At 41.2% G+C, this 20,823-nt stretch overlaps 2 protein-coding genes across 13 annotated transcripts; one reads left to right on the plus strand and one right to left on the minus strand.

Moving 5' to 3' along the window:
- The first annotated feature begins 584 nt into the window (after window positions 1–584).
- On the plus strand, window positions 585–15,698 carry JCAD (junctional cadherin 5 associated). Of its 11 annotated transcripts, XM_032946205.2 has the most exons (5): window positions 585–772; window positions 853–962; window positions 2,283–2,451; window positions 6,939–7,347; window positions 8,900–15,698. In XM_032946205.2, the coding sequence occupies exons 4-5, from the start codon at window positions 7,040–7,042 to the stop codon at window positions 12,867–12,869; spliced, it is 4,278 nt and encodes a 1,425-aa protein (XP_032802096.2). In that variant the 5' UTR covers window positions 585–772; window positions 853–962; window positions 2,283–2,451; window positions 6,939–7,039; the 3' UTR covers window positions 12,870–15,698. The 11 variants fall into 11 exon arrangements, with proteins under 11 accessions (XP_032802096.2, XP_075912835.1, XP_032802097.2 ...); XM_076056720.1 differs by lacking the exon at window positions 2,283–2,451; XM_032946206.2 differs by lacking the exon at window positions 853–962.
- Window positions 13,228–19,732, minus strand: FAM221A (family with sequence similarity 221 member A). 2 transcript variants are annotated; one of them, XM_032946216.2, is made up of 7 exons: window positions 19,604–19,732; window positions 17,504–17,677; window positions 15,854–16,044; window positions 15,248–15,454; window positions 14,952–15,077; window positions 14,687–14,778; window positions 13,228–13,982 (listed from the first exon to the last, which is right to left on the minus strand). In XM_032946216.2, the coding sequence occupies exons 1-7, from the start codon at window positions 19,729–19,731 to the stop codon at window positions 13,872–13,874; spliced, it is 1,029 nt and encodes a 342-aa protein (XP_032802107.2). In that variant the 5' UTR covers window position 19,732; the 3' UTR covers window positions 13,228–13,871. The 2 variants fall into 2 exon arrangements, with proteins under 2 accessions (XP_032802107.2, XP_032802108.2); XM_032946217.2 differs by having other exon boundaries at window positions 19,404–19,696.
- Between the last annotated feature and the right edge of the window lie 1,091 nt (window positions 19,733–20,823).

Genomic DNA, 20,823 nt, shown 5'->3' on the forward strand with positions numbered 1-20,823 from the left:
GCTGCCAGTGATCTCAAATTCACCAGTCAAATTATCCGTTAAAACGGTAAAATTGTCCTTAAGGGGATATACGGAATTGGGAAATGACCCTTGAATAATTTAAATTAATATAGCTTTGGAAATATTTTTTTAAATGCATGTTATTAAAAGTAATGTATATATGATATAAATGTAGGATTAAATAGAATACTGTATATTCCTTGGTGGGAGACAAAGTGGTACATATGCACAAACACGTGTCTGCTGATCTCAAATTCCTGGAATGCTGGAGTGTGACACAGTGCCTGGCACACCCATTCTGCCTTACCAGCTCAGCCTTTGCGTTGGCAATTACACCGGAGACACTCTGAAACAAACCGTTAACTTTTGCAGTTCTGAATAGGCTTAAAGAGTTTGACACGTCACACGCAATCGTAAAACAAGCAAACTGATGACTGTAAAAAAAAAGTCATTATTGGGGAAACAAAAGTCTGGTGTGCGTCTGCAGTGGTATAGCCCGACTGCTCTCAAACCCCCACACAACAATCCTGCACGACACCACCACCGCCCACCCCCCTTGCTGCGCTTGCAGTTGGTAGAGCCCAGGCTCCCTGACCTCTCATTCAGAGTTTTGGTAGTTTAGTTGTTACAACTCCGTGGGACCGGTGGGAACCTTGAAGACACTGGAGCGTTTCTCTGCAGCAACAACAAAAACATTCGAGCGCCATCGCATCACCTTCGGGTGCTGTGGTGACATCACCATCGCCGCTTAATCTGCCCTCCTTTAACCGAAGTAAGTTCGTTTATAAATCACAGGAGCGTTTGTACGTGGTGTTTCCACCCCCCCTTTCATATGTGTTTGTTCCTTTTCAGTGTTTATTCGTGCGCCACAGCGCTGCTGTGGCGCGTCTGGTGTGTGGTGTTGCGTACTCGTGGTCTGTCTCGACAGCGGCAGCATGATGAGCAGGAGCCACGGGCAAAAGGTAACGCGCCTGGGTTTGTTGCAAGCAACGTGGCTGGGAGACCTTGGGCTGTTTTGTTCCGAGCTGGGACAGCCTGGGCTGCGAATGTTTTTTTCATGGCAACGGGAAAGTAAACATGGCCCAGAGACGAACACACTCCCGCTACCGTAATGGCTCTTTTCTCTTCGTGGAGTGCAACGGGGAAACAACTAAATACATACACAGTTAATGTGATATACAATACGGTCACGAACAAATACTTGACGATCCTTTGTCAATAAACTGTTGGACGATAGTCCTTCCAACACCGTGTCGGTGATTGCAGTTGTCTGGACAGACATTAACCGCTGATGGTGAGTGCGAGTTGGGTGAAGGGTGAAGGGAGTGGGGCTTGGAAGAGAATAGTTCAGATATCACTGGCCACTGATGTTAGCCGTGGGTGCGAATCGAACTCAGGTTACCGGCCTTCTTTGAACAATACGTTCAGCACTTCGCCAGCACTTCCAAAATACAGCAATGCAGTAATGCCATTTATATCAAACTCTTAAAAATGTAAAAAAAAAATTGCGTTACGTAGCATATACCACTTGTTCTGTCTTTTAAATAATTATAGTCCTTTGGAAAATAAATAATAAGACCAATAAACATCGTCTCTTATATTTTTGTGCAGATTTTCCGTCTTACGAAGTGATGTAATGTTTCTGTTGGCATTGTGGGCACACCATACTTGGCGTGATTCTAAGTGCAACTTCGGTTATCTGATGAGTCCTGTGGTGGAATGCGCCGTTACACACAGGGCTGATGGGTGGCCTGCTTTCTATCTAAATTCCACGTGAATCAAAACGTGTCAAGATAACAGTTTCAAGGACACGCTCCAACCCACCACTTCGTGTACAGATATTCCAACATTCTTGTAACGTTTAGCAAATCCCCCCCCACCCCTACTAATAGACATAAATTAAAACGCATTGCCAATATTTTTTAGGTGCGGGAATGCTCGTACAAATGTCAGCATTTGTACGCATACATTACCATAGGCTGTTGATGCTCTCAGCAGTCATATACTCGCCACATTATTCCTCTGCACATATACATCTTGCGCATACAACTGGGTTTAATGTGAAATCCAGTATGACCGCTCGATGTAGTCTTGCCTGCTTGAACCTATTCACAATTTCACAACCGCTAACTAGCCCCCCTCCCCCTTAAGTGGGAAAGACTGGCCCGGGTACCCCCACCTTGACTACGCCCATGCATTGAACAGGGTGCCAACACAATTGAAGTCACAAAGTGAGTAAATGCGACAAAACAAAAACAACCGCTGCTTCCCCTCCCCCCCAGTTCTAGGTGCCGACAGAGACTCGACACCACTCCTTTTGCAAGAAGAGTAAAAGGATTTGCCGTTTGTGTGGGAGAGCACGTGGCCATTGTGTTCACAAGCTGCAGAGCTCGATTTATTGAATGCGACTTAAAAACCATTGGATAATCCAACCATTGGATAATCTACAAGGTAATCCACAAGATAATGGATATTTATTAACATACTCTTTCATACTTTTTGTTTTTTTCGGTAAAGTCACGTAGGTAAAATAAAATAAAAAATATTTTAAATAAAAAATATTTCATTTTTTTTACCTACGTGACTTTACCGAAAAAAACAAAAAGTATGAATCCTTGCAGTCACGAAAGCTTCAAATCTAGAATACTCTTTCATGTCATATTTCTTCAAGAATAGTCTAAAGCATAACACCTGTATGGTGCAACAAAAGTATATAAACTGTGCCACCAACAAGACCACAATGTAAATACATCTCAGCCTGGCCGTTCCCATTGAATGTTTTTAAATAACAAGGATTTGTTCATCCTTGTGTAACCCAGCTTAGGGTTTTCTCTCGAGTCGGCAAAAACTCTTTTGAATGAGGGCAAACAATGGGCCAATTTCAGACGTGTTTATTCCACACTAATCCGGCCACACATACCACATTTTTATCTTTCCACCATGTGACCTTGCTGACTCATATAAGGTCAAGTATTTATATCTTGCCAAAATCAGCAAGTTCGTTGTGGTGGTCATTATTTTGTGACAAAACTATTACGAATAACGCATTAAATGTCTTGATTTGGAAAACAGTTTGTGTATGCAGGTGAGTAATTTCACTGACATTTTAGCAGCACTAGGTGTTAGTGCAAATTAAACTCTTAACTTGCCACACTCCTTTAAAATGTACCCTTCCATTTTACTTCACCAGCAAAGTGCTTCTACAAACATTGCACCACATCTTGCCATATCCACCATGCCTGCCCGCTATACAGTAGGTACACAGACTGTGCTGTCTGCTCACAAAGTGCTCATGCCTTGGGTTCTATAGGTGAAGCCATTCCTTTCCTACATAACTAGTGGATCTGCCAACCGCCAGCAATACCTCTATACGGGCACAGGAGATGGGGGAAAAAAGTCAGTGAAAACATAATTCCAGACTCCTGGATCTAAACCCAACACAGCTGTGTTGAAATGAGACATGTAAAAAACAATTTTACATGTTCCCAAAATAACAAAGTGGAGGTAAAGGAGGTGCAGTAAATCCAATATAAGCAGCAGATCGAGGCGGTTATATGCGGGTACAGTACGCTCAGTTCACCAAAGCACTTTTTGGCTGGCTAAGTATATTGCATTTTTAGGAAAGAATTCATCCTTAAAAGCTGCAGCCAGGGAATAACTTGGCTTTGAAATATAAACCGGTTAGCTTCCATACTGTATGGAATGAGGCATTCGGTGCCCTGCCAGTCGAGGCATCTCTCACGAGCAGTCGCTGAAACGCTCACATTTCCAGGCCTCGGTCTCTAAACCTCCTTAGTGTTTGCACTCTCTCTGTACTATTTCACAATTCATTGCAAACGTTGACTAAAGCACGGCATTTACTCCCATGGTGGTGAACTTTACAATAACATGTTTTCATACCTTTTCTACTCGCATGCCCTGGCCTAAACGTATATCAGTTAAATGTGCCTTACACATATGTAAATTATTATTTCAAACACAAATCCAAACCTGTGATCGGGCACTCACAATGGATGGCAAAATACCCGAAGGTTTTATAACTGCAAATGGTTATTCAAGTCAAATCACAAATGTGTGATAGCATAAAGTAAAACAAAAGGCTGTAGATGATGGTTGGGGTCGGGGTACAAATACATTTTGAACATCGAACAAGAGAAGAACCTTGCCTGCCTTTGGAATATATTCAGTTGCAGCCACTAGCTCCTGTGATTGTGCTTACAGTGAAACCTCAAGATGGGCTTAGTCATAAGTTAATATAACTTTGTATGCTCATTAAATGAGCTGAACCGTTTTTTCACATGGAAAAAAATTATAAATAATGGATTTTGGTCAAATAAATGCTGATTGAGAACGTTATCTTTGCATGTATTTGTTTAAACTGTATTTCAACAATGTGAATTTAAATGAAAAGCACCTAAAAAGGACTCAAGGAATGAAGGACAGTTAAAAAATGTTCAGAAGAGTAAGTTGAATCAGACTTCCCATTTGATGCCCTGACGAAGCAGGGCCTGACGTGCATCATTTATGTGATTCGTGAACTTTTCAATAACTGCTAAAACTAGGTTGGTGCAACTTTTTTGTTTTAAAACCTTAATGGCATCTCTTTTATAAAGTGTGATGTGATTTAAATATGCTTAAATATTATTGGATTCAAACATTCCCATAGGTAATCAAAGGAATACATGATTTACCATCGGATCCTTTGGGGGTGTCTAAATATGTTTCACTCCAAAAGATGAGCTGCTTTGTGAGAGGATGTTCTATCGGTTTTTTTTTTCAAAAGGGTAATTAAAGTATGTTTCAGCAGAGAAACGATAACCTTTGGGAGATGAGGGGTTAAGCTCACCGGGAATGATCCGTGAAATGCGATACGTGACCCAAACTAAAAAGTCACTTCCTCGCCCACCAGGTCCCTTACTGGATCACATGTCCAGGAAATGCAATCAACCCGCCCTAACGACACACACTCACCCAAATGCAAACAAAGTTAAGAGCCCACAAACCCACACACTTTGGCATATAAGTTTGCCTACCACATATCTTTACATTGGTGTGTGTATGCTCATACATTTACTCAGGCACGGATATACTGATTTTGTACAATCTACAATCGCCTTTTGTGTGAAACCAATATCCTGTCTGACAATTAAACAAAGGCAGACTTTTCACAGACTAAGATGTCGACATTACTGATTTTACTCCAAAGTACTTTTTAAAACATGATTCAAAGTTTAGGTGTGTCTTTCCGCATTGCAATAATGGCACAAGTATAAAATGTGGGTGTTTGAGGTCATCTTGGCCAGATACTCCCAACAACTATTTCATACCCCACCCTTGAGGTACGCTGCAAGGTCCAGAGACAAGATGTCTCATATCCTGTGTTAAAGCCTTAAGGCAGACAACTGTACAGTTTGTCTTTGTCCTTCCAAATTATTTTATGAACGTAATACAAGGGCAGCAACAACACATCTAAAAACTGGTGTTTGGATTTCCTTGTCTTAAATCCAACTCTCGAACGATTTCAATGGCCATGAGCGGTTAGTATTGGTTCTTTACCAATGCTGTTTATTGAATGAGTGTTGCAGTAAATCATCCAGTACTTTGTTGCAGTGCCACACCTGGTTCAGAGTTGCACCTGCCACTGTGACTTTGAAGTTCACGTATGGGTGCCATTATGCACCTGTGTCTGATTAGTTTACATTTATATTGGCACCGAAGCAAAAACTGATGACAAGAGAATTCTAAAATGTATATTCATTGATGGATTTACCACCAAATAACACTTCATGTAGTACTGTAATTGAACTACCCACCTTTTAAATCTGCTTCCTAAAAAAAAGCCATTGTTTTAGAATATCTTACATTTGTGCAAAAGTACGAGTAGCTTTTAGAAGACTTTGAGTACATTTTTCACCATGCACATGAAAACCAGATGATTGGCCTTGCTTCTAATTCCTTCTAAGGGTATGCTTTAAAATTGCATCATGGGTGTAGTAATGACTAAACCATCCCAACCTCCATCTTTCCCAAATCTCCAGATGTATCAAATTCTCAGCATAGCAGGTCACGGCTCTCGGGTGAAAGCAGTTCTCCCAGTTAGTACAGGTGCAGCCTAAGGAAGGCTGCTGGCAATTGAACACAGTACTTTTTTTGTACATATTCACACACTGGGTCTGAAGAAATTAATGGCACGAGTAGTGGGATTTAAGCCATGGCTGCATTCTCGGCACATACCGTAATTAAAATGTTTGCCCATATTTACAGACTTGTGTTGGTGGAAAAAACCCCAGCAATCTTGGGCCAGATTGCTCTTTAAATCTGGGTCTGCAGCGTGGGACTGCACCACTTTAAGTGTTTTTAAAACGAAAAAAAATCGGCAGTGTGGAATGTCCATGTGTTTGCACAATGGGAACGCTTGCCAGAGTGAACCTTTCTCCAGATGAACCTTTCATTTAAATTCACATTGAATGCTGTCACAAAGTATTTACAGAGAAATGTGCACCATGAAATGTGCGTAAAGCTAAGCTAATGGCAAAGGAGGAGTTAAGTTTGATAAAAACAAGAGTTTAAAAAGATATTTGAATACAATGTTTCTTTAACTCTTGAAATATACTTTTAAGCGGTATGAGATGGCACAGATAAGAGTGGGGATAAAAAAGGCACGTGTCCTTGTCATCCATTCCCATTACATTCATTTCCATACTTGTTTCACTTGAGGGCATTTAGACAATGTACAGATGATCCCGATTAATGTAATTGCATAGCTTGCTGGTATTATGCCACCTCTTTAAATTACTTTGTATTTAGACTATGAAATATATCTTCAACTCCATTTCTTATGGTCACTGCTGTTGTGGTACATTCATTCTCGTTAAGTACTTTATTTCGAAAACAAATACAAGAATAATTTAATATATCTTGTTGTTGTTGCAAATCAGGCACTCTCATCCTGAATAATCGTTCGGCAGGAAGCGGAGAGTGGGAGTGTGAGCGCAGTGAAGGACAGTGGCCTTGAAAAAACCGCCGGCTACTGAAGAATATGTACAGCGTTGCCGACCTGCTGGCTTCCCATGGCTTCAGGTCGGGCAGGAGGCCGACATCCGGCAGCAGCACACAGCCTCCACTCCGGATGGAGCCGCCCCGGTCAGAGCTGGAGCAGGGGTTTCCTGGTCAGGATGTGTGGCACGACGCACCGCCCGCTCCCCGCGCCACACGTCACTCCAGCCTGCCACTACAAGAGCACCCCGCAAGGGCCGAGCCCTCCAGGGAAAGGGCAGAGCTCTTAAGTGAAAAGGCGAGCTATGAAGAGGGGCAAATGCAGCACCAAAGCCCCCCTGTGACCATAAGGTGAGGAGCTCGCTGGAGAAAAACGCACCGTCAAAAAAGTTCAGCATTTTTAGACATAATTTCCTTTCTTTGCTGTGTCATTTGCCTGAAATGAAATGTGCTTGTACTTTGTTTGAACAGCTGTAATATAATTTATTTTGAGAAACGAACAGATTACACAAATGTGTATGTATATATATGCTGCTTATACAGTACTTACTGTATGCCTATAAAAAACCCACTGGCATATGCATAGAATGTGACAACAGTGCATTACGTCAACTGTTAAAACTTAAATAGAATAGGTTTTACCCTTTCTGGCAATAAACCAGGAGTTAAGATTTTCAAACACCACATAGATACCTTTACGTGATGCTTGAACACGCCTATCTAACACATCAATAGGCTGCAGGATGTATGCGGACCAGTCAAACAATATACACACATTTTAAACTATTGATTCTTAAGGGCACAATTCTCTGCAAGTACTCTGATCACAAGAATCAATTTCAAATGTTAATCGATGCAGTTACATGCCTAGATATACACCTGTGGGCACATTATATGATTGCCCACTGTTGGTGCAATTCATACAATATAGATGACCGAAATAAGAATCCCTGATAAGCTTGCTGTGGTTGCATCCTGGCAGCCATACCAGGTACAGTATTTTATTTTTGTCTTGTTTTAAAGTGCTGCATACATCATTTATGCCATGGATAGTTACTCAGTGTGGAACAATTGCAGTTCCCAGTATTATTTTTCTGCTTGTTTTCCACTGCTGTGCTAACTTTTATGCCATAAATCATTCGGCCACGGTTTGGTTTTACACTCTAGTAATTTATATGGGTGATTAGAAAGTAATCACAATCAACTGGCAACAGGGTACACCTGCTATATGAAAGATGTACTCCTGAAGAAATATGAGCTCAGACACATGGTATGTTGAAGTTTGGATTTCACCAAGGCAACATCAACCTCACGGTCTTGGCTTCCGTTTTGGGGATTATTATCCTGATATTCATGCCCCCTCCCACCCCATATACTGAAAGTTTCTTCCAAACCCATGAAATACCAATAAAATGTTGTCACCCTTGTAACGGACATGGCAAATATAATACAAAGACTGAGCCAAAGGGCATGTCTTGATTTGAAATGGCCCGTCTTTGTTATCAATGAATGGTCTGCATCCGATTACGAATTGGCAGAGAAACTGCTTAAAATACAGTGTTGTAAAATTCTTAAGGGGATGCGATGCGATACTGTATACACTGTATAAGGCGTTCACAAAGACATTGTAATCCTTTTGAATATGATTAATTAGTCACCAGTACTTAAAATATTGTTCCAATAGTTAAACTCTTTAAGATGTCCTAAATGTTTCAGAAATATGTATAAAAAAAGAATGCAAAACAGCATGCTCTGCAAAACACACAGTCGCACATGATTGATGTCTACCCCTGACCCAGCATTTCAGCAATGGCTCATTGAAAAGAAAAAGCAGAAAGTTACAAATGCTAAAAGCGTTCTAGTATTGATGCATTTTTGTCACAATATTTATTTTGTTCTGCAGGAACTTTGAAAACCAGCTTCCATTATTGGAGGGATCAGATGAAAGCGTGAGTTACTGGCGGCGCCGTGGGCAGGATTTCAGCGTGCTGCTGGACTACACAAACCACCAACCGCCTCAAGTTGACGTCTCTCCGCCTGCCTACCTTGCAGGGTTACGAGATCAACCCCCATCATACAACACAGTGCAGCATGGCCCTTTCAACCAGAATGCAGTGTCTCGCGAGGCAAACCCCCCACCGTACCCTGCAGATTCTCGTGACTCGACTCTTCCCTCAGAATATTCTGGATTGCACGGCTACTCTGCTAATGCAGAAGCACTCCCACGCCCCAGCACCTACCCGCAGCCTCCACCATACAAGGCTGAACCTCCGACCTTGGAATTATCTCAGAACTCTGCACCACAGACTACACAGCTGCAACAAAGTAAAATAAATCCAGACTACGCATTATTGACCGATCAAAGTAAAAATATGCACAGGAATAGCAGAGAAAAAGGGAATTCCAAATATGTATCAAGCCATTGCTGTAGTGACTACCAGGACATGTCCGGGATGTATTACTTCTCAAGTCAGTGTGGTCAGGACAGCAGAGACATGTTGGTGAATCCAGGCAAAGGAAGCACTTCCCTCCAGGCAACATCAGATGCACATGCAATATTGTACACAGGAAAACAATACTTTGAAGCAACTCCCCTACCAACAGAGAAGATTAAAAAACCTCAAACATTCAGGCCTCCACCGCCAACATACGAGATGTACCAAATGAGAAGCAAAGATTGCTACAAGGGACCAACAACACAAGTTCAATTGAAAAACTTGTGCTGTCATATGAGTACACATGAAAATGGGCAGTACAAGTCATCAGCAGAATTTTCCCCAGACAGATTATTTATGCCTCCTGAATCACAAATGAAATATCAAAATGTACAGCTGCCCACATACATCAAGCCACCAGATTACATTTCTCAATATAAAGATAATACATATCAGCAAAATCAACATGCAAGCAATGAAAACAGCATTGACTCTATTGGTGAAAACAAACAAAAACTTAGAACGGCTCGTGTTGAATACATTCCATTCACAGACCCACGGGTGCGAATTGTCCCCAAGGCACACTGGGAAACTGAACGCCAAAATCAAGACAATGGTCACAGTGTGAGGAAGTCTACAAATGACAACAATTCTGTAAACTACATTCAAGTAAAGGAAGGTTTAGACAAACAATTGTTGCACTCAAAGCAAATACCACCTCCATCACTTGTGTTACCTGTACTAAATCAGGATTCATATGTTTGGAGAAATTCACAGTCAAACCATGAAATCAACAAGCATAAAATGCATTCAGATGACATAACGTACATGCAGTTAAAATATCCGGACAGTACCTCAACAAGTGCTGATCATGCATTTCACTCAAGAAAGGGCCACATACAAGAAACAGCAAGTGAACATAGATCTGTGTTGCATACAGATAAAAAAGAGGGTATTCTTCAAGGTGACAAGACACATGAAGCAAGTGGTGGTCAGATGCCACGTAGCCTGCTTGGAGTCCGGACCGGCGTGCATCAGCGAGGAGCTGTGGGAGAAACTGTGTTCTGTTTGATCTCCGTGCCAAGTCAGTCTGTGGATGTGGATCAAGGTGGCATTTGGCTCCCAGATGTGTCAAAAGGCAGCGGTAACGCCGTTCCCGAACACTCCCACCAGCACACGCAGTCTGCAAGTGAGCTGGAGCTGCAAGCACTCACTGGGAAAATGATCGCCGAGGAAGAGGCACGCAAGGCCAAAGAAAAAGCAGAGGAAAAGGCGAAAAAGCATGCATGTGAAAGCCAAATATTAAGTCACCCACTGAAATTTAGTTCTGAACTAAAAGGTGAAGCAAAAATGTATGACACACGTCAAAAACCACTATCACAAAAACATCCGCTTAATAATGTTACCTTGCACTGTGTTCCAAAGCAGCTATATCCTGATGAACGAACATTTGTGTCACAGAAAAATAGACAAATTCATGGGCATGCTGTAGAAGTGGAGGGTAAACATTTCCAAGCTTCTAATTGCAGGTGGAAAACCCAAAATTCACAAAATACATCCCATATTACTGGTGAAAAGAAAACTGAGGAAATTAAAAGTGAATTTGGATCTAAAATGAATGGAAAACAAATGCAGATTCTTAAAGAAGGTAATACTAAAGTCAGCTCCAAAGGAAACAAATCTTGGCAAAACAGGGAAACTGGAAAGAGAGGAACAAATTGTAACAAGGAAAAGTTCAATAGCAAGTACTTCTATAAAGTCAAAAGTTTAAAAGAACCCACAGGAGCACATGGTCAAGCAGCTCTCGAAGCCAATACACAAGTTCCTACAATAACATTGAAAGGAAACAGTCTTGCAGATTCATTTAGTTTTGGACAGTTTCTACTGAGACCCGTGGGAAGAAGGCCATGGGATGTGGTGAGCGAGTTGGAAAACATAAATCGAGAGCTGCAAGATGATCCCGAAGAACAAGACCACGATCCTTCCATCCAGCGTCCTCAAGATGTCTACCAACGCTTCCATGTGCTCATGCCCAGTGGGCAGAAGGATGAACTGACACATACACTAGAGAGGAGAAAATCGGAGCCAAACCTTTCAGAACTGCCATCTAGTCAGTATGAAAGATCACACATTGCATGGGGCTCAAAAAATAGCTGTCAAAATGTAGGGGATTATTCATCACCATACTCATCTGATGGCTCTACTACCAACAAAGTGGAAATTGATGATGATGAAAATGAACAAAACAGGATTAGAGATAATTTGGAAAAAGAAAACTTGCATTTCAATCAGAAGGGGCCAAGTGAGAGACTTTTACATTACAACAGAAGCCATGGGAATGATGTCTATATGAGCACACCATCATCATCACTACAACGAAGACATGGGCATTCAGAGCCAGATCTAACGGCTCTTATTGCCTCTCAAGAACTGGGAGATGAACATGAAGATCAATCCGAGTTAGGTTTTACATCTGCATCACTCAAGGAGTCCCTTGCTGAAAGGGCTGCAAGGATTCTTGGAATATCTATATCTGAAGATGCGCTTCTTGCACCAGATAGCAGCACTGCAACAGAGAGCAAAGATGCCTTGACCATGGAATTTGATGGTAATTTTTGCGACATTACTACAGGCACAGAAAAGGCCACACACAACTCTAATAATTTATTTGGTGAAAAAAAGATGCTCTTTATCAATGGTTACAGTGAAAATGAACACAATGAAACATCAGAACATGGTTTACAAATTAAAAACAAATGTGACAGCCACAAAGATAAACTAAAAAAATCTCTAGTAATTCTTTGTAAAGAGGAGCTAACATCATACACCAGCACAAAGCTGTATGAAAGCCACACTCAAGAGGAAATGTCACCACCAAAATATGCCAATGGAAATCAGCCTGACAGAAAAACAGATGATGAGAATACAATTAGGAACCAGGTTATCTGTGCGTCTGGAGATCAGTACAATTGCAATATCACTGGCTGCATTGCAGAGCCACGATTCTATTCAAGCTGTAGCATGATCTTTTCCCCAATTAAAATGAAATCTAAAAGCACAATTCGTGTGAAACATATCGAGCAGTCTGAATCCCCTCTAATAGTAGAAAATGTCTGTTCTATGAAAGGTGAATGTGAAGACTGTTCTGACATCCCTGGCTGTCTCTGTCTGGTGAAGGATGATGGGTTTGTAGACAGTTTAAGTAAGCATGAACGTAGAGATAGGCAGCTGAATGAGTGTAACCGGACGGCACTTGCAGAGCATGCTCAAGTCGCATGGGAATACACAGACAACCTTAAAGCTGCTGCATCGGATTCCATTAAGGACAATGGACATGGCCTGGATGTGCACGGTTGCTTACCTCTGCATGTTCCCACTGTTAAAACAAACACTGAAGCTACTAACACTCTGCTTGCTCTGGATGTCATTTGCTCCTAACCTGCTTCCCATCCCGACTAAAACAGTCAAGTAAAGGTATTGGCACTCATAACAAGTTTGCACATCATACTGCATGAATCGTTACACATTTCTGCTGTCATTTTATCTTACGAAATAATCTTCACGTTAAAAAAAGTATTACATTTCAGTATTGTTTATTGAAACCTTCAGAGTATCCTAACAGAAATGTCTACTATATTGTATTTTTGGTGTTGTACTCTTATTTTAATGTGGGAAATGTTGAAATTCTTTAAATGTCATTTTGAAATGCTATGTTCTTCATTTATAATAAAACTTACACTATTTTTTTGTTTTTCAGATGGATATGATCCTAGTCATATTGAAATGGTATAATCCGATCATGAAGAAATGTTCTTGGATTTATTCTTGTCAATGTCAACATTTCTTTAAATGTTTTTTTTAAACAATTGTCATGATGTTAGTGTTTTTTATATACATTTGCAATTGTGAATACAGTATTATTATTGTTTACTTCTTACTAGCCTATGTGTTTATTCAGACAATCAATGCATGCTTATTTAATAGTCATCTACTGTCACAAAACAAGTGATGTCAAGAATACTGTTTTAATCAAAATCAGCACAAAAATGTCATATATCAAGCTTAATATTGTTTTTGGTAAATATTCACTTTCATTATTTTGTGAACAGTTTACGTATCATTGTACTCCATTTTAAAGTTACACGGCTTTTTGTACTGTTGAATTTTATTTTTCATATTAAACCAGAAGGAATGTGTATGCAATATATAATACCACAACAAATCTTAAAACTGCTTCAGAAAACAGAGTATATATACTTTTTTAAACTAAGTGATACTATATATGTTTTTGTTCAATAAAAATACATTACAAATATGATAAGCTATATTACGATCTTATACCTACAATGTACGTACATATTTTAATGAAATGAAGGCTTTAAAGGGAAATTGAATATGCAGAAAAGTATACTTATAGCCATATCCCATCCGGGCAGATCTTTACTTTCCAGATGGTGTGGCTTGTTTTCCCTTTCCACGTGACTGTGTTTTGGCTTGAGATGGTGCCCTTCCATTTGCACCTGTTCTTGCCTGTTGTCTTTGAAGTTTCATCTGTGTGAAGCAAGCTCATCTGTTCAACACATTTACTTCGATAACATGTACTAAAACAACCTTCTGTTTCAACAGTGAAGCCACCTTACCTTAACTTCTTAAAATGATTGTATTGCTCTTTATTATGCAATACTAAGCTTTTTCCTTTAATGAACTCTACTATAAATTCTAAATCATTTTATTGTATACATGTGCACAAATATATATTATGTTGTATGTGAGGTTTTAAAATGTTTTCCCCCAGATTATTCAAATTGTGTTTTCTGCATCATACCATGACTCAAACGATTCCATTTAGAAATCATAGCAGTGCATCCCATGTGTCAGAGAATGGTGAACCAAATCGATTTTTCAGAGGATTTACCATAAAAAATATACCTTTTCAATAGCCTTTTTATCCGACAGAATGGGGTGCACTTTCCCATAATCTCTGAAATAAGACTGTTGAATGACAAAGCTGATATAATTTTTTTATACTCAGTGGTGGAATTTTGCTAAATAATATGAAAATGTTGATTTAATATGGATTTTTGTAAAGTCATTGGTGGCCAGGCTGAGACCATCAACTCATCACACTTCAGAACTCAGTTTATTCACGGGTGGCTACTTGGATTAGAACCCAGGATGCCAACCGTGCTTAGTGCTCTGAATTATGAGCCACTTGGCCACCTCTTGCATGAGACTATTTTAAGAAAACTACTCACTCTTTCCTGGTAACGCTTTTCCAATTCTGCCATATCCTCTTCTTCACGGAGCTTTAAGTTGGTGATTCCCTGTGTGAGTGAGTTCTTGGCACCTGCAGCAAAATATTTAATTGCAGCCAAGTACAATATTGAATGTTCATGTAAATTAACCAACGAACAATTTTAAAAATACTGTAGTGTTATAATCAAAAATGTATATTCCATGACAGTATGACTTAGGAATATATGTACAATGTGTTTAATCTTGCAAAAAACCGAGTTTTACCTGCATCAGCTGTGGATCTTGAAGAATTATGGGGCAGTAGTGAGGCTGCTGTCCCTGAATGTGCCCTCAAAAATGGATGGTCATGAGCAGTGATGGGGGCATTTAGCAAGCCATCTCCTGGAACACCTACAGAAAATGGTGCACAAAAAATATTATCTGTATTTCGTAAACATGGAAACTCATAAAAAAAATACATTGTGCACTGTGTTTACATGTGTTGTTCAGTGCTGTATTTTGTCACATAAAATTCTAAGAACTGCATAAAACAAGCGTTTGTTCTACTTATGAATGCTCACCTACACCGCTTTCATCGAGTCGAAGGTAACCCTCAGCTAATGAGCTGAACCCGGTGAGGCCCCCCATGGCTGCATACGGTACATCATGTCCAACTGGCTTCCCACGATCCACACGCTCCTCCTTTGTTTCCACTACCATCTGGTGAGCTAGTGTCGGGTACCCACAACCGCATGAGAATGAGCTTTGGAAGCCCTTGCAGACTGCACCTGCAAATAAGAGTATGCATTTTTATAGTGGTAGAATGCAAGATTAATTGTAGATTCTGAAATACTGTACTAACATTTCAACAATGGTACCCAAGGAATACACAAATTGTGCAGCAAATTACACAAAACATCAACCATAACCGTTAAATTTAAGGCTTTAGGTGTTTAAAAGTTTTAAATATAAGCAGACTAGTGTATATATTTTGTATATATGTAATTAACAATAAACACTTCTAAGAATTGCCATGTATGTATATGTTGAACTTCTTTTGCACCCCACATAGCCAACCATGCTAATCGGACGTGCGGGGGAAGGACAACACATTAAACACATGTCTACTTATTTGGACTAAACATTTTTTAAAGGATGTCTTTTTTTAAAGTATAGTCCCAACTCACATTTTTTACAAACATATGGCTCATATTCACGGTGCTCATTGGCTGGATGCTTGCAGTGACAGCGGATAGCCTGGGATCCATTGCTTGGAATATAGAGGTAGGAAGCACAGCGACATCCATGAACTAGACAAGGTAAATGTATTGGTCGTTCTTTGGGGATCTCCTCCAGGTCAGTCTGGTGCTGCTTGTATCTGAGGAAATGTAAACAACTAACGTTTTCTATTTACCAACAGTATGATTAATTTGGTTTAACACATCGGCTTTCATGGCCAATATCCATAAAGGTTTATTGGGTTAGATCGCGTAAATATAAATGTGTTGTCAACACACCACCACCTGACAGCCAATTAGTAAGGTTTGTCACGTAAACAAAATGTGCCCATTAGTGACTACTTAAGCTTACCAGTGTGTTGCAGAGTAAACCCACAGCATTTACAATTTGAGTATGATGTTTTGCTGGTGATTACAACCAGCATCAGGCGATTTTACAGAAATGTTTAAAAGTTTTATTGTTTACAAAAATCCTTTATTATTGAATAATTGCCAGCCCAAACGATTAAAGTGGTAGGATATCAATTGTTTACCCTTTTACCACGTCGATATTCAAAGTTAATCATACCGCTTTATACAATTTGAGATAATTAAAAAAATGTGCTGTTTACTTTGATAATCTGTATGTGGTATAAGGTTTTAAAAATTGGCAGCTTACTGCTTAAATTGGTAGCGTTGGCAAGTACGAGTATTCACAGATGACAGCATTTTGAAATCGAGTAAATTTTATATATGACATCAATGTATATCCTACTGTATAATTTTTAAAAAGTGCTTAAACGTAAAAAAAATGAAAATGTGATAAGTATACCCTGTCAGGAACATTACCTAATGAATAAAACTAGTTTGTAAAATAAGTAATGTATTGCAATTGCAGGCAACATAAAAGGTAATGCATAAGGAAACAATTTCAGTAGTGGTTCAGGTACACCTTATTGGTTATAGCTGCATATATTACAAAGGACAGGGATGCTGTTGAATGTAATAGTTAGCACATCAGATTTGCTATCGATTTCCTGGAACGGCAGTTAAAACAATGGGCAAGTTTATTAAATCCTCTTGCCCCTGTCCACCCAGCAGTACAAATGGGTTCACCACATTTAGGTGATCGCTCGGTCGCTTGTGGTGGGGTAAAGTGGGTACTCCCATCTTATCCAGGAAATCTGGTGAGCATTGAAGAGTGGAGCTTCCTCTCGTGGAGGCCTTTCCATTAGCAGTGGTGTGAGTAAGCAATTGCAGGGCTGCACCTTTAAACGTATAAAGGACATCGCATCAACCCCTGTCATCATTTCAAAGGCAATTATGTTCTAAACAAAAGGTGAAGCAGATTTTATAACTTTAATAGCACCAACGATCTGATTTTAAGTAGATAACTTTAACGTAAGGGCAAGATTTCCCCCAGTTCCATTCTACACCTTCCTCCATGGATCCGGTTTCCATTATGATGAATCACTGCCAGTAAGCTCTGTATAGCAAATTAACATTTTGGACGGAGGTTAGTAAACGTGGAATGGGGAATTATGTTAAGGTGTGCGCAATGGAGTTGGAGACATCCCTGCTGCAAGAAAATTGAGATGACACAGCAAACAGAAGACACACCTGTGAGTGCAGAAGCATCGAGTCTCCGGCCCCACAAGCTTGCAATCTATGCCGGTCGGACCGCTCCAGCTTACGAAGAGACGATTGCGCTCCCGTTGGGGCAACACCCGTCTCTTGTAGTCGGCGTACTCTTGTGGACTCATCAGTTTCCCGCCGTCATCCTCTCCAACGATCCTGTCAGCAATCACTCGTGACTTTAGCTTGACTCAAAAGTCAGATAGACCAGACGACACCGATTTACCGTGACCTGCTGATTTGGGCATCTCCAGCAATGTTGAATTAAAATTCGATCAATATAAACGTGAAAGTTAGTGTTTCCCGCACGGTGAATAAAGCCAACAATTTCCTTCATTTTAAAGCAGATGGGTCTATAGAGGTCGTGGGCTTGTTTTGAGGCCAATTTTAGCAAAACCCTCTTGCGTTTTTACATTATTCAGAAAAATTGTCCTACAATATGAATTATATTTGACCTTTTGAACTTAATGTCAATGGAAGCCAACAAGTGAAAGTGGAAAAATAGCAGTTGGGTCGTTTGTTCCATTTCGTTTGGGAACACGAGAGACATTGAAGTTCGAAATGCAATTCTCATGACTCCACGATCAATTTTACCAGCTGAAATACTCTGCACATGCTCTGACTTGGCGAAACCATGTAAAACATTCATGAAATTGGTCATTTTTTTCTCTCTGTGAGTAGGGTACACTCAAACAGAACCATCAGTTTCGCGGACCAGCTTAACGCCACACTGGTGAAGCTGTCCCCTAATTCCGGCTTCATAAGGCAACTGAGGGGGTTGTTTGTGAACATGTCCATGTTTGGAAAAGGCTCGTAAAGGACGATGCTGCTACTGGGCAGTTGGAGGCAGTCGCCCTCCAGCAACAACGGAGGGCAGATGAACGACGCTCACAACAACGAGCGGAGCGCCGGGCGGATAAAACACAGCCAACGTTGGCACAGTAGGGGGCACAGCCGGTGGTGCATGCCACGGTCATCTCAGCCAGCCAACCCATGGCACCTGCTGGGTCTGTCCCGAGACCTCCCTCTCAGCGAGCCTTCGACAACTTCACGCGCGGCCACAAAGTGCACCCAGCCGGGCACTGGCAACGTGGGGACGTCACCGTCACTTGGTGGCGGGCTATTGGTATTGGTTTGCCGATCCATGCCATAGCAAAAACAAATTTCAAACGATTCTATTCGTCAGGTGCGGATAATGGCCTACCGAAGGGGAATCGTTAGGGCTTAACGGCTAGATTGAAGACAACAAAGTGTAAGCGTTGTTAAAACGTGTGTGGAAGTAAAGTGGATGTTTTTTTTTGTCCCTCTGTCGCTCGGCTCAAGTTCAACCGATGGCGTGCGATGTCAAGACTACGTGACAAACCTTACTAATTGGTTGTGTCGGGTGGTGGCGGGTTTAACGACACATTTAAATATTTACGCGATCTAACCGCCCGCCCCCCCCCCCCAAAAAAAAAATCTATTAACAAGACTTACAATTGGGGGGGGGGGAGAACGGCTTTTATAAAATGCGCAAACCTGTAACGTTAATAGAAAAATAAGCTGATAAATATAAAAAAACACGCGCTCAACCACACGGCGGGATACGGGTGACAACAAGCTTGCACCTATATTCTTAGCTCTTTCGGTAAAGTCACGTTGAAGGGAAACAATAAAATATATATAAAACAATAAAAAAATTCTCACGACGTTTCGACCATAACACAAACGGTCATCATCAGGTGTGTGTGTGTTTGTGTTACGGTCGAAACGTCGTCAGCATTTGTATTGTTTTATATATATTTTATTACTTTATTGTTTCCCTTCAACGTGACTTTACCGAAAGAGCTAAGAATATGAATTACTGCAGTCGCGAAAGCTATGAAACCAAAATTTAAGCTTGCACCTCTTGTACTCGAGATACTCGTCCACGGCGAGCGACGCGTCCGCGCTCAAACGAAACCCTTCCATGGTTCTTCGCTTCGGCCCGACGCGACTCCGCGGTCGATAATAAACAAAAGTGTGGCGACGATCGGCGACGATCGAGCCCGCGGCTCTTTGTTTTGAGTTGATTCGATCAAAAGTCTTAAAGAGTGACTCCCTCACCCCCTCACCCCGTCACCGCCACCAGCCGCCGCGGTGGGGGGGTTCGCGCGTAACTCAGGAAGGGCGCGCGGCCGTCCCCATGGCGACCGCGCCCCTGTCACGTGACGCCGCAGCGGCGGCGACGTCATCGTCGTCGTCGTCACGCCGAGTGGCCACGTGCGCTTTGGATGATTTTTTTTTGCTTTGTCTCCGTTTCGTCGGTCTTGAACCGAAGCACGCTCGATATCAGAATTAGAATATTTACATTTTTAATGGCCGAAGGAATCCGATGAGCTGTAAAACTTTTTTGTTTAAAACAGATGTCCAGTGTTGTATTGATACAGAATAGTGTTCATTAATTTCCGATGAGCTGCCAAAGCCCTTTTTTTTTAAACAGCTGTCCAGTGTTGTATTGATACAGAATAGTGTTCTTTACTCATTTTCAGTGGCGGGGTGGGGGGTACTTTCGCCGAAAAGACGTCAGTGTTAGAGCCACTGGCGTTTGACAGCATTGATGGGATGCGTCAGGGGCTGCACTAAAGGCCACAAGGTGTGTCCATGAGGCCATCCAAGCGTCGGTCATCAGCTGGGGACAAACACAGCGAAGACAGTTGCTGAGATAAGTCAAAGAGATCGCTCTGACACGGGTTTATATAGCTGAGGGTGGGGGGGGGAAACGTGGGTATGGGGGCGGGGCGTGGGCTGATGTGGATACAGCTCAAGTACCACAGGCGGGGGTAGCGGGGGAGAGTGGAATCGGACAAAAGTACTACACGAATGGAAAGCTGCATCTCAAATTTCCTAGTGATGTGCAAGGCTGGGAGTAAAAGACTGCTGATGTGGATATGAATATAAACTTTTACATTATGAGACCTTTGCCAGTAACAAGATTAGTAATAATAATAGGGCTCGGGGTGAGCATAATGTAAATGCTCACCCCAAGCCCTCAATACTCTGATAGTAATAATAATGTAAATGTTCACCCCGAGCCCTCAATACTCTGATAGTGCGCTGTTTTTGAGTTGTATGCCTTTTGGCGTCTTCTGGTCCAACACCAGTGGAGACTAAGCTCTAAGAAAAGCTGTCTCGGGTGTGGACCAATCAAATTCAAGGACAGTGCATATTATTATCAGAGTTGTCTCTTTTGTTTGCATTTTGACTGCTTGTGTTGTGGTTATTGCAAACATGATGCCTTGAATAAAAGTGTCAGTTTTTTTGTGCCAGTTAAAAGGGTAAAACCT

The sequence above is a fragment of the Petromyzon marinus genome, chromosome 4 (genome assembly GCF_048934315.1).
Source record: "Petromyzon marinus isolate PM22_M1 ecotype Great Lakes invasive population chromosome 4, UKy_Petmar_22M1.pri1.0, whole genome shotgun sequence".
NCBI lineage: Eukaryota > Metazoa > Chordata > Hyperoartia > Petromyzontiformes > Petromyzontidae > Petromyzon > Petromyzon marinus.

Bases quoted from the DNA above. Each gene is read 5' to 3' on its own strand.
- FAM221A (XM_032946216.2), bottom strand. From the start codon at position 19,731: ATGACGTCGCCGCCGCTGCGGCGTCACGTGACAGGGGCGCGGTCGCCA. The intron at 17,678-19,603 runs GTGAGGGAGTCA...GATTGCTGACAG, and splicing joins GGCGGTGACGGGGTGAGGGG to GATCGTTGGAGAGGATGACG. The intron at 15,455-15,853 runs GTGAGTTGGGAC...TCTTATTTGCAG, and splicing joins GCCATATGTTTGTAAAAAAT to GTGCAGTCTGCAAGGGCTTC.
- JCAD (XM_032946205.2), top strand. From the start codon at position 7,040: ATGTACAGCGTTGCCGACCTGCTGGCTTCCCATGGCTTCAGGTCGGGC. The intron at 7,348-8,899 runs GTGAGGAGCTCG...TTTGTTCTGCAG, and splicing joins AGCCCCCCTGTGACCATAAG to GAACTTTGAAAACCAGCTTC.